Source organism: Ruditapes philippinarum, unplaced genomic scaffold, assembly GCF_026571515.1.
Source record: "Ruditapes philippinarum isolate M1 unplaced genomic scaffold, ASM2657151v2 ctg1561_1_1_1_1, whole genome shotgun sequence".
Lineage (NCBI taxonomy): Eukaryota > Metazoa > Mollusca > Bivalvia > Venerida > Veneridae > Ruditapes > Ruditapes philippinarum.
This window is the reverse complement of record NW_026859143.1, coordinates 22548-36968: the sequence shown is the minus strand read 5'-3', so window position 1 is coordinate 36968 and position 14421 is coordinate 22548. Positions and strand designations below refer to the sequence as shown.

Here is a 14421-nt window from a genome sequence, read left to right as displayed (position 1 = left end):
GCCACCTGGCAACAAGCCAAATTGAAATACCCGTTGCAAAACGAAAAAGCTTAAAAAAGATTTTATGAAGTGCGCATGTCAATGTTTGGTAGAAGGCGTTGAGATAAATATGGAGAGGTATGTTGATTTTATTTCAAATGTACTAATATTATAACTTTACGTGTTTTATCTATGTAAAATAATTCATCCATTTTGTCATTGTATTCTTATAAATAGATATACTTTGACTTATTTACAGTTCTTTCAAAAACAAAAAGCGAAAGACATGTAATCGGGAATGGGTCTATTTTACCAATTTCAAAGTAGTAAACGATAGCAATTTAAATCATCGCAATGTTTTGCAGTTCATATGTAAAACGGCGAACATAACATGCGATTCACATAGTAATATCTTACACATGTACGTTAGTTCGTCTAGATTGTACCATTTTTAGTTCATCTTAACCGTGAATCTCGACAGAATCTTTTTTAACCCCTGTGTTCTGCAAACCACCGCAATAGAGGTATGAAGGCAATGAATATACATGTATAACAGCTCAAAGGAAGATAAAATGCGCGCAACCTTTAATCCGATATTAACACGGTTGGAGCTATGATGCGGTTGTAACAGGCTTGTGTTACTATGTACAGTAACAAATTTAAGGCCATTATTGCAAATCTTGATCATTATGCAATTTTGGACGCCTTGTTACAAGGCATATTTTTTCAAAGTGGGCTAGTTAAAAAGCGCACGTGCAAAATAACGTAATCAACCCTCAGTGACTTTCAAGATGGTTGTTGTCGTTAAATGAACTTCAGTCACTTGCACTAAGAAATCTAAGAGTTGATGGCATGATCAATCGTAACATTGAACATCTATAAACTGAAGAAAAAATAACTACATTTTGTGTATGTCTTCAAATTGACGGTAGAACGTCTGGGCTGTATAGACATGAAGACAGCAGAAATTTAACAAAATTATTAAATGTAACGGAATTGTCATGTACGAATCTAGATCCAGGACTACATCTCCAGATACATGTTAAGAAACAATAAGTTTATTTGAAAAAGGAAAACCTTGGACCACTGACAAAACAGGGAAGAGATCTATTAGAAGTCAGCTAGGCTGTGACTTGACAACATCAGATTTATCCTTGAAAGCACACAATTTCATAAAAAAACTAGCACTAAGCGTTTTTTTAAAAAAAATAAAGAACAATTTTCAATAAAAACTACATTAAAATAACAGTTTCTCATCTTTATTTTGTGTTTCTAAGTAAATTTGAGGTTTCTGGCTAGTACGTGTGTTGAATTGGATGAGATACTTGCTTACATTGAAAACAGTTTCTGTCCGTTTCTTTGTAAAATAAAGCAACTGAGATAAGCTGCAATTAAGGTACTTAAGACGGTAACACTTGGATGCAGGTTGCCATTTTGCAATAATGGCCCTCGAATCAATAATGATCCCTAAGGTTATAATGATTATCTTCGGGTCATTATGCATAATGGCGAGCAGCAACCAAATATTAACTTCTAATTGATTACGAACTAGAATCAGTCGAAGCTACCAATAATCAAACAAGGGTCATACCGATGATCTAACTGTAAATTTTATAAATATACTAGTTGTGCAATACTATAAGTCAATCACAAAAGCGTTTACATTATCCGGTCGTACCATATTATAAAATTGGTTAGTTTTTCAGTTATTACATTTTGCATTTTTATTTCAATATAAATGAATTAAAGTACACCAACACGAAATATTGTAAATTTGAGTAGACTAGTGGAGCCAACATTTGATTATTATGAGCTTCATTCCGTAGTTAAATAAAGAACATAAACTCATAAAATTCAAATTAAGAGCTATTTTTTTTTTGTTTTTATGAGCTTATTTTGCTTATGGACGTTGGTCCAGGTGGTGTCTATGAGCTCATTTGCCTCATAAACATCAAATTTTGGTATGTCCGTTAGGAAGTCCAGGTTATGAAGCGCGCAGTTTATGAAAATGTTTTTAGAGTAATGCAATTGTACACCTGTTTTGGTTTTAAGTTTTACTTTCGGAATGATTTTTTTTATGATTAGTACGTAACTATATTTTTCTCTGCAATAATTATTTTCATAATTGAAAGTTAAACCTATAACAGTTAAGCATTTTTGAATGTATTTGATTTCGGACAGATTGAATAGTATCATAAATTTTACTCTGAAAATTTCATTTGCCAGCAGCATTTTCAACAATTTTGGCTCCTCAATATATCTATTTTATATCATTGGTATTTATATATAACAACAATGTATGGTATTTATTAGACATTTATCACCCTAATTATCAATTGTGTTGATTTTAACTAAGTCTGGTGAATGCAAATGTGTGTAAAACTAAATGTTCTCGAATAATATTGTGTGTATGAAATTCACGAGGAACTGAATCCAGTGGAAAAATATCTACAATTCATAGAATAAAATGAAAATGCCTTTCCTGGAGTCGAACCAGGGCCTCTACACTAATAAAGATGAAAACTCTGCAGCTAAGCGCAAGTAAAAACCTAATTGTTCAGGTGGTAAAATATTTATGGATAAATAATATGCTTATCGACAACCCTTTTTGTCATTATTGATGTAAATACATGTAGATTATGAAAGTCGAGCTGTATACACTGTTATCGGAAACTTAACTCTACTTAACATTTAAGGTATGTCGTCTGCTTATTAAACTACTTCCGGATTATTATAGATCCGATTTGAAGCATAAATGATAAACCACAATAACATATATTTCCGTTTTGAAATAAGCTTAATATCAGTCTGCTCGTTAAACTACTTCCGGGTTATTTCTGAAACGTTAAAGTACACTTTACAGTCCATTATTGGCTTTTTATACTCTGAATTGACTAGAGTTTAGATATTTGGCATTAAACATTGTGTAGGAGATCTCTACTAAGATTGTTCAAATTATAGCCCTTTGGGTCATTGATTTTCACTAAGTACATAAAGAAACGCTTTAAAAATCTTCTTGTCTGAAGGTGCAAGGCTTAGAGCTTTGATATTTGGTACATGATTTCATCTATAGGTCCTCTACCGAAGTTGTTCAAATTTTGCCTCTAGTGTCAAAACTGGCCCGGCCCGGGGGATCATAGGTTTTCCACATATATGAAATTCTTTAAAATGCTTCTCTGAATTGACAAAGGCTAGAGGTTAGATATTTGGCATTAAACATTGTGTAAAGGAGTTCTAGCAAAGTTGTTCAAATTATAGCCCTGGGGGTAAAATCGTCGCCGCCCTGGGTCAATGATTTTCATCATGCATCATGTATATAAAGTAAAATCTTAAAAAAACTTCTTCTCTGAATTGACAAAGGCTAGAAGTTAGATATTTGGCATGAAACATTGTGTAGAAGACCCCTACCAAGATTGTTCAAATTATAGCCCTTGGGTAAAGATTGGCCCTGCCCTTGGGGGTCATTGATTTTCACTATGCACATATAGTAAAAACTCTTCTTGTCTGACGGTACAGGGCTTAGCACTTTGATATTTGGTATATGATATCATCTATAGGTCTTCTACCAAATATATTCAAATTTGCATCTAATGTCCAAACTGGCCCGCCCTGGGGTCATAGGTTTGCAATATATGTATATATTAAATTCTTCAAAAATCTTCTTCTCTGAATTGACAAAGGCTAGAGGTTAGATAATTGGCATGAAACATTGTGTAATAGACCTCTACCAAGATTGTTCAAATTATATCCCTGGATCCAAATTGGCCCCACCCCGGGGTTATTAATTTTCATTATATACATATAGAAAAAACTTAAAAATCTTTTTGTGTGAAAGAAAACATTGGAATGTCTAATACATGTTACGCAGTTTTTATGTAAAATATACAATACTTTGGAGTTAGTCTAAAGGTCATGATTTTCAGAGATATTTATGAAATGATTCAGGTCATAAACTTTAGCAAGACAGATGTGAGCTTTGTAGATATATTAAATGAGACAATTTGAGCTTATTATAAGGACATTATTATTCACTCCATGTTTATAATAATGTTTATGTTTTTAGAAACTCGCAATGCTCTATTAAAAAGATGTTTTTTAAGAAAAGGTTACGGTATCTGCATTTCAAAGATTAATACAGCTATGTTATACTGTTAAAAGGGGAGCGGTAGCCTAGTGGTTAAGGTGCCTGCCTCTCAACCTAGAGATGATGGGTTCGAGCCCTACTCGGGTTAGGACCATGTTTCTTTATATGACACCAGTACTGGTTGGTTCCAGGAAGCGGACTCGAAAGCGATTAATGTAAGTTGCAAGAACTTGTTTCGCAATCGAGCTTAAATAAATATGTTTAAACCATACAGTTAATTAATACCTATGTTTTAGTCAATAAAATATTTTATTTTTTATTTTTGAATCAATTATTGTACTATGGCCTTTGTATCTTAACATACGACACATCTGCACATATGCCTAATGATATGACATGCTGAACCAAATTCACTGGACAAAACTGCAGTTCAGTTGTATAGTTACAAAAATCTACTTCTTAATATTAATGTGGTGGCATTGCAAATTTATTCAAAATGCATTCTTGTTTTGTGATATGTGTTACAGATAAACGGTATACATAATTATTAATATATGCACTTTTAATGAACTTTACTCAATCTAACCGAGTCTGCAATTTTCATATAATTTTTCATATAAATTTAAAAGCAGTATATTAAAAACTCATTTCATTCAGGCTGCTTACTCTGTAAAATGTCCTAAGATGATTGCTTACGATAAAAACTTTCATTCCGTCAATATTTTAACATGTAGATAATGCCTTCAAAAACTGTGATGCTTTGTTTACAAATACCCCCATGAAAACATTCTCAAATGAAATATTTGTTCATTCGGTTGCATTCATTGTATATTCTTTGTTTCTCTTTTTATCAGAATAGTGAAGCGGTACCGAACACTGGGTAACAAAAAGCATTAAAAATATGGATCACCAAAAAGAGATAGAGAAGAAGAAATACAGAAACTGGGTGAGGGGTGGACTAGCTTACAAATATCTTAAACAAGGTCTTGAAAATTTTGCTGATGATGTTGTGAAACGAGAACACACAAGAATCCTTGCGTCTATCAATAACACCGCACACACTAACTGTAATTTCTGCTTACTACGAAATTTGCAACCGTTACATACATGTAAAAAGGGACATAATGGACAGAAAATTTGTCCATACGAACTCTTTAACTGTAACTGTGTACATAGTAAGAAACAACCATGCCCTTCAAGCATATGTGATGGCGTTATGGAAGAAATATTAAAGAGTCATGGATCCTTACCTCCTCAGCCAAACTGGAAAAATACAGATATAAAGAAATGGTGTACAGAGCCATGGGAGGTGGCCAAATGCTACATAAATGCACCTGGCTATGCAGACAAGAAAAATGCAGCTGATATAGATGCATCTGGATTGCTCCATGTTTTCATAAATAATACCAATCTTCATTCACATTTAGCATGCTCGATGACAGGCAACACTAACATATTCATCAAGGTTGGTACAACAAGAATGTAAAAATAAAAGCAGCTTGCACAATCATATATGTATTTTCTTAAAAAGTTCCCGGCAAAGATACTGGTAGTACAGTTAATGGAGCTGTGCCTGAAGTTTTAAAGGGTCCGCTTTATGAAATAGAAAAAAAAACATTATACATAAAGAACGTCTAAAACGGCAAAAATAATTATGTTGTAGGCTCGTTTTGATTAAGCCTGTTCATGGACGGTACAGGAATATCAAAGCTACCGTCCAAATCCCTTTGTCCGCATTAACATTCCTTATCGATAAAATCAGATCCACCCCGCTCGTCAGAAACAAAGTTATCGTGTGACTTAATTATTAATTATTATTTAGGGAAGTCACTTACATACTAATTTGTAGAAATGTCCATCGTCATGTCGAGGAATAGACCAATGTTGCTATGAGAACAATAGGTAACAGTAACTTTTCATATGAGTGGGTATTGTGACTAAGATTATATAGCGAAAAAAACCTCCGGTATAATCGCCATTTAAATATTAATTTTTATCCTCATAATGACTGGAACCATTTAATCGGTTTGTTTGTTCAATTGTTTCTTTGATTATGGAAGAGGACCAGGTTACTTTCATTACAAATTAATGGATCTGGAAGTTTTGAAAACTGGTCTCATGCCACTTATATATATATACAAAAAACATAAACATAAATAATTGTTCCAATATAATCATTGTGAACATTTTGAGTTCATTTCAATACGACCTTTTTCTAGTCAACCGTCAGTAATGTGTAATTGTTCTTTTTGTGTGTGCATAAGTATCCAATTCTTTAAAATTTCACCAAATGCTGAACCGTTTTGTCTTTTAAGCCATGTTATTGTTTACTTTTCAACATTAATCTTCAAATCTACTTAAGATCCTCACATAAAATTTTATACATATCTTTGGAATAATATTTAAAACTCAATTTCCGCACCTCTGGCAAAAGGAATGTTCGGCAAGGGGAAAACTAACGAAAATACCAGTTAAATTTGTACTAATGTATTGTTTATTCATTTTACTTTTTTTAATTTCCTCAGACGACTTTAAAATTTGAGATTATTTGATAACAATTACTTCTTTTGTAAAAGTTTAAAAAACATATATCTTTGTTAAACCTTTATAAATATATTGAATTCAGACACGTGCCAGAAGAAATTCTATTTTCCATTCACCGTCAATGGAAATGGAAGATAAAGAGTTGAATGAATGTGTGGATGATATAATTGCGATCTTGGAAGATGCTAAAGAAATAAAGACGAGAGACGATGCCCAAAAAGCGGTTACGAAACTGAAAAAGGTTGTTTTATGAATTTTTACTAAATTAAGCGTGTTTTTTTTTCCAGTAAGGTAAATGTAGGCAGATTAAATGGAAATACCTTACGATAACTTAACACTTCAATGATTTCTTTATTATCTGTTAAAAAAGTATATTTACGACTTGTGAATTGTAGTTGCTAATGTGCCTTTCTTAGTAGTATATTTATGCATATATATTATAAATGTCAAGCGTTAAATTTATTAGTTATATACATAAACAAGTATTTTGATAATATAGTTGACATTTCAATACACAGGCAAGTGTAATTATTGTGAGAACAAGGGTTTGACAACGAGATCACTGTGACCATTATCTTCTGTAATCCAAAAATAGGGCTCATCTTCAAGCCATTGGCGAAATTCTTGAAAATCTAAACACCTATCAAGAAATTTACAAAATAAGTAAATGTGACCTAACGATCTCAAAATCAAAAGGAGCCATCTAATTTTATCAATGTTCTTATCAAGTTATAATTACTTGGGCTTATTCTTTGTCAATTTATTTACTGGGTGTAACTTGATTTGTAGTTTCACATGGCAGGGCTAAAGGTCGTCACACGAAAACATGTCAAAAGTCAAATTTGGTGCATTTTCACAAAAACATCTTTCGCCCAGCCATGCAAAAATACGACAAAAAGAAGACAGCAAAGGTAATTGTAAGATGTGGCGTGTTCATGTGTTTTCACGTGGCACTTTTTCGTACTTGTTCTCTGATAAGCGAACTAGGAAGTTTCGTCGTTTTGACGTTTCGCCACTCAAAACGCTCAAACGAGGACAGTAGCTTCGATGGTCATAGGTTGTTACAGACATCACTGGTTGAAAATCGAAAATCATTGCTTGCTATAGAACCTCAGTGGTTGAAAATCCAATGGTTGTTATGAAAGTCTCTGGCTGCTATGATAATTCAAAGATTCCCATTAAATTTCAATGGCTCCATTGATTTCTTTAGAAAGTTAACGGCTGCTATGGAAAATCAATGGCTACTACTGAAAGTCAGTAATAGGTATTGTAAGTTTATGGTTTTTATGACAGTCAATAATTGCTGTGGTACTCACTTATTGCAATAAAAAGTCAAAAGTTTCTGTGGAAAAAAGTTCGTATTGCTATGAAAGTCAATGAAAGTCTATGGTTACTTTGGAACTCAATGTTCGCTTTTTAAGTCTCTCTTCCTATTGAATCATTGGTTGCTGTAGAAGGTTATTTTTAGTTAAGAAAGTGACTGGTTGCCGGTTGTAGACTCTAAATGATTGCTAAGAAACTACAGGTTGATATAGAAAGTCAGTTATTGAAATTTAACGTCATTGGTTGCTATGGAATGCCAATGTTTACTATAGAAGTCACTAATGCTATGGAAAGACGCTAGTTGTTACATAAAGGCAATGGTTGATATGGAAATACAATGGTTACTATGTTAAGTCAATTGTTGCTATTAAGGTCATTGGCTACTGTGGTAGTCACAGTTTGCTTTTGGGGATTAGCAATTGCAATAGAATTTCAATTGTCGCTATGAAAAGTCAATTGCTGCTGTGAGAGTCAATGGTTGCTATGGAAAGTTTAATATGACTATTGAAGTGATTGGTTCATTGTTAAAGATCAATACTTGCTACAAAATCACAGGATGAAATGAAAGATCACTTTTACTGGTTTTGGAAAATCAATGGTTGCTGTCAAAAGTCAATATTTTCTATAAAAAATGTTGAATTGTTGCTTAGGAAGGTTAATTGTTTCTTTAGAAGTCACATGAACAGGCTCGAACGAAGCCTGCAATATTTTAATTTTGCCGTTAGAGATTCTAATGTTTCTCAATTGTATCCAAAGTCAATGTTTGTTATGGAAGTCACTGGCCGATAATTAATGCAAATGGTTGCTAAGAGGTCAGTTGTTGTCATGGAATACTGTTGGTCTAAAGGAAAATGTTGATTGCTGTGAAAATTACTAGTTCCTAAGGAAGTCGCTGGTTTGTAAAGAAAGTCATTTGTTGCTATAGAAATAAAAATTTTCAAAAAAAATTTTATCGTAATAGAGTTTCTGCTAGCATGGGAGAACTGGGGCTTCGAAAAATAATTTTAGCAAGAAATGCACAGTTTTTTTTAATAAAGTGTTTCTTTTTTAAGCCCGATGGGGCTGTGGGAGTAATGGTATTTTAAAAGTTTTTTTGTACTTGGAAGTCGAAGTCATTGGTTGGTATGGAAAAACAATGTTTCCTATTGAAGCAACTGGTTGTTATAAAATCAATGGTTGCTTAGAAAGTCAATGGCTGGTATTGAGGTCACACATTTTAATTGAAGATCAATGGTTGATGTGGAAACATACACAGGTTGATTTGGAAGTCACGGATTTCATTGTTATTCGTCTATAGCTATGGAAGTGATCCATCGGAAGCATTAATCACGGTTTGATTGAGTCTGTACATGAGGGATAATGAATAAGTGCAACATCCCTCATGTCCCTAGCACCTGCTTGAGCGGTACTCAATTCTCAAAACGTAGTAGTGCTGGCATCAATGATCTCAAAGGACCAGACAAATATAACAACACTGAAGTGAAGTACGGGGCAATTTTTTACAGCTGCCACACAGCAGTCTTCTGGCGCAATTGAAAGTACATTGTAGCTTTTGGAAGTAAATTGTTGCTTTGGAACCTCACAGGTTGCTGAGGAAACTAATTGGTTGCTTTGAAAGTCTTGGGTCGGTACGGAAAATCCTTTTACGTTATGGGAATCACTGCCTTATATGTAAAAACTATATGCTAAGTCACTTGTTGCTCAGGACAGTCACTGATTGCAATGTAAAGTCACTGGTTGCTTTGGAAAGTCAATAGCTTCTTTGGAAGTCACTTACTGCTCTGAAAGGCACTTGTTGATAGGAAAAATCAGTGGTTGATATGGTTGCCATTGTTGTTATGGAAAGTGAATGGTTGCTATGGAAAGTCAGGCGATTCTATTCAGTAGTTTTGTTGATGTTGACAGTCAATGGTTATTATGTTTGATTAAACAAGAAATGTCTTTTTAATGGATGTCTGTATTCAGTTTTTTTAAATAACTAGTTCAGTAGCCTCCTGTAGCATTAAGAAAAAAACAACAACACGAGAATTCACATTATAATCAAGATGGGCTTATTATCGACACATATGCATCATTGAATTTGTAGGGTATCCATGTGTTTTGCAGCTTGAATATTATTTGCGTTGAATCATTGGAATCCCTAATATTTGGCTCTCATACCCTCTTGTTTCCTTAAATAACTTAAGCCATCATGTGAGACTTCATGCTTTCCAGTGTTTCACTATAATATATCAGATGATTCTGATAAACCAAAAGTGAAATTTATAAGATGTAATTTTCACTGTAGCCAGACTATATTTGAATGCGAGTGAAAATAATATTGTTACTAAATGGAATAACAGGCAATCATGTGGCGTCATGATGTGATGGCGTCATAAAGGAGAGTGCATCTGGTAATCACTCATTGAAATATATTTCTATCTTACATGCAAAACAAAAAATATCCTCTATATATCTAATTATAGTTACGGTATGATGATTTCGTAATAACAACCCACAACGAGTTGGAGGTATGTCGGGAAGCTTTGTCTACCGTCACAAGAATGACTGTTGAACTGAATCAGTTGATTCAAAAAACAAAGGTTGACATTGATATAAAACAAGCCAGCGCATCTAAAGCCATAGATAGTAAAATACAAACAGTTCTACAAGATGCTGCGGAGGCGCTAGCTAACAATGGTGAACTTAAAGAGGTTGAACAAGCAATCAAAGTGTTAAATACAAAAGTGGATAATTCTGAAAGGAACTTTAAGCAGGTGATTCTAATATATGTAGCTTTATTTTTAGTTCTTGTTTGAATATCAATTTTTTATGCGATATTGTATTTTCAATCCGCAGGGCTAGGCATAGACACGAAAATACGTCAAAGTGACCATTTTTTCGTACTCTCTCGCCATGCAAGCAAAATCACGATAAAAAACAAAATAAAACGACAAAGTGACGTTTTTGTTATTCTTTGGCTTAGCGCGGTGCGCCAGCCGAAATAAAAATGCTTTGTCGTTCTTTCGCTCTGCGGGGCACAAGGAATAAAAACACAAAAATAAGAAAAAAGTGGCAATTTTTACATATTTTCTTGTTTCCGCATTGAACTATCTTGTTTTCTGTTTCTGAAAATGGTATACCTCTTCATATGGCCTCACTAAGTTCCCCCGTACATTCCTATATTGGTATTCTATTCGCAAACCTAATCAATTAAAAAACGTGATAGAACTGAATGAATGTCATAGGTTCGTGTGCAGATAACTGAATCATAGCTCAAATGTAAGGTCATTGTCAATATTTCTAAAATTTCTTAGTGCTTTAGAAAATCATCATTGTGAAACATTTCTGTTGACATGACTCAAACATGTATTAAGTCAAATAGGAAAAAATGTCTCTCGCAAGAATTAAGTTCCTAATATAAAAGTCATAGCCGGTGATTAAACTTAGGATATTTACTTTCTAACGGTCATTTTGCGTGTCTGTTCGGTTTATTACTTAAAAAATTGCATGCATACATGGATTACAAACATGACTACACTATGTGTAAATTCCATATCCCTAGGTCAATGGCTAATACTACGGCCAATTTATAATCACAATAAGTAGTTCATGTGTCACGAGAAAACCAAAGACCCGTTTTCAAAATTCAAAGTCGCAGTAGAAGATTGCTCTAAGTGTTATTTTCATACAGTTTTAAGTGCAGTTTAAGTATGTTACGGTTTCCCATTGCTTTATGCATCGTGGGAATGCAAAATAAACTTACACACATGACTATCATAAGAAGACGATATGTCTCGAGCAAGACCCAGGTACCTAGGTCAATGGTTATTGTTAGAGTTAGAGTAGTGAGTGTATTTGTTATACTTATCTTTTGTGTGATGGTGTTGGGCTCATAATTTCTGCATGTATTTTGTGATTTTAAAAAAAGATTTGTTATCGTCATTCAGTTCGAAATTAAGATAAAATATTTGCCAATAAAGCGCACTCATCATTTTACATCGTTAAAGGTCCAAATGTTAGTACGCGGTGTTTGGTGTTTGATTTGTAAGCTAATCTTGTCTGTAAGTTTATTAAATAGTTGCGTAGTTTTCTATAAAAGTAAAAGCTCATTTGAAAAAAAACCGAGACGTTAAGGATGTCAAAATTCCAAATAAAAAAAATTTATGCGTCCATTTGTGGCGGGCGGGCGATCGGCGTCCGGAGCATATCTCCTACACGCATGGAGGAATTTTATTAAAACTTCATAGAAATGTTCATCACTATAACAAGCCGTGTTGCGCACATAACACCCGTCTGTAGGCCAAAGGCCAAGGTCACACTTAGAGGTCATTAAAAACGATTGTCCGGAGCAAAACTTCTCCATGCATAGAGGGATTTCAAGATAACCTGGCACAAATAATCATCATTGTAAAGCGATGTGTCGGGTGTAAATTTTAATCCCGGTTGTCAAGGTCAAGATCACACATAGTGGTCACAGTTAAGATAGGTAAAGATGACGTTTAGAGGCCATTGAAAAACACTTTTCCGGAGGAAAACTTCTACATGCATAGAGGAATTTTAATATAACTTGCCACAAATGTTCAGCATTGCAAGATTGGGTATCGCATGCAAAATTCAAGTGACTGTGGCAAAGATTGAGGTCATACATAGTGGTCAAAATTCAGATAAAAATATTAAGATATGTATTCGGACCATTTAGTCCTCAGTTAATATTTGTGAAGCTAAGTATTGCGCTCATGATCCGGGTTCCTAAAGTCAATGTCACATACAGTGGTCAAGGTTTGTGTAAGGGGACTATTAAGTTATCATTTATTGATAACTTGTAACATAAAGAAAACTATCATGACTACAAGTGTGACACCTGTAATCTAGGTTAATATTTGCAAGCTTAAGGTCACTAGAGATGATAAAATATCTATATATTGTCCGGATATTGCCCAGAGCACATCTCCTATATGCATATTTATAATACCCACATCTCTGACAAAAAAAACTTTGTGACGAGCGTATTTTGCAGCAATGTTACCCTTGTTTGATATCTGTTTTGTGTACATTTCTAGAAAATAAAAAAAGATTTTTTTGTGTGTTTCAGTAAGATATCTAATAGTGTAAAGCCATACACATACAATAATGACATGTTTGGTTAGCAACTTGTAAACAATAACCACGTTTTTTAAACAATTTGTTAATTTAGTTGGTGGGGAAGAGGGGTTTTGATGTCAAATATGCTATAAAAACGAATGTTGTAGTGATGTAGTAATGAAAATTATTCTTCCTCATAGCGGCTGATACAGATAGAGAATGACATAGCTACATTGAAAGCTTCAGGTGATCAACAGAAAACCAAAGAAAGGCTGAAATATTTGGAGGATAAACAAAGTAAGTGGTATTCATGATATTATGATAACAAATCAGTTTTTCTATTGCACCACAGATCGGCGATCGCTCAATCTGCATTTTGTTTGATTTTTTGATAATGAAAATATTTCTACGAATTAGTTATGTTTTTGAACAGAGTCGATACTTTGACATAGTTGCTTATAGAAGTTACTAGAACGCTGTCATTGATATAGCTGCTGTAAAGTTTACGCATTTACACTGTTTTATTATGAGTATATACCTATAACAGGATATAATTAGAATTATGATCAATACTCACGTCAAATAGTAAAAATGTGTGGGCATACCACTAAAACGACATTGATTTGATTTATAACTTCTTGAAATATCGACATGTATCTAATTTTCAGTATAAACAATAGAAAAAAACTTACATAATCTAAGTGTCACAGTGTCTATTTTTTACTTGTTCTCAGAGTTACAGGGAGAGCTTGTTAAATATTACCAGAAGTATTTTCTGAAGACATCGGTTTCTCCTTTGAAGCAAGAGGAAGATAACATTAAGGTAAAAGATGTATATGTACCTCCTGAGATAGAAGTTATCGAAGAAAAACATTTTGATAATACGGATAAAATGAAGCAAAAGACGCATGAGAAGAAATATGTGAAAAGATACCAGGAAATCTTTCAAACTAAAAAGCAGCAGAATAAGAAGATTTATATAGTGGGCGACGTTGGAACAGGAAAGAGTTTCTTCTGCAAAATTATGATTGAAAACTGGTGTGAAGCGGTTAATGTTGCGTCAAGAAAAGAAATAGGCGATGAAATTATTCACATATCCAGTGAAATAGATATATACACCGTCAACCGCTGCTGACCCCATGATTTTATTCAGATGGGACATATATGAAGTTTCCTCTTTTTACCGAACATGAGATAAGTGTCCAGCATTTAAGATCTGTGTCGCCTGAATAGAATGAATCAATAAGATTGCATAGAAACCTCACTTCAAATACAGAGTTAATTGACAAACTATTTGAAAAAGACTCTCAGAGTTGTCTCATCATTTTTGACGGCTTAGATGAATGGATAGCTCCACAATCAAAACGATTTGCTCCCCATGTAAGTTACGGAATACCAAACGTTGACCTGGCAAGAGATGCAACAGT

The 14421-nt window shown here is 33.8% G+C and overlaps 1 protein-coding gene across 1 annotated transcript; it reads left to right on the top strand.

The window, feature by feature from the left end:
* LOC132755405 (uncharacterized protein CXorf38 homolog) lies at nt 1-14129 on the top strand. Its single transcript, XM_060746274.1, has 6 exons — nt 1-117; nt 4918-5528; nt 6690-6848; nt 10396-10686; nt 13195-13291; nt 13729-14129. The coding sequence occupies exons 2-6, from the start codon at nt 4965-4967 to the stop codon at nt 14127-14129; spliced, it is 1512 nt and encodes a 503-aa protein (XP_060602257.1). The 5' UTR covers nt 1-117; nt 4918-4964.
* Nucleotides 14130-14421: the final 292 nt, after the last annotated feature.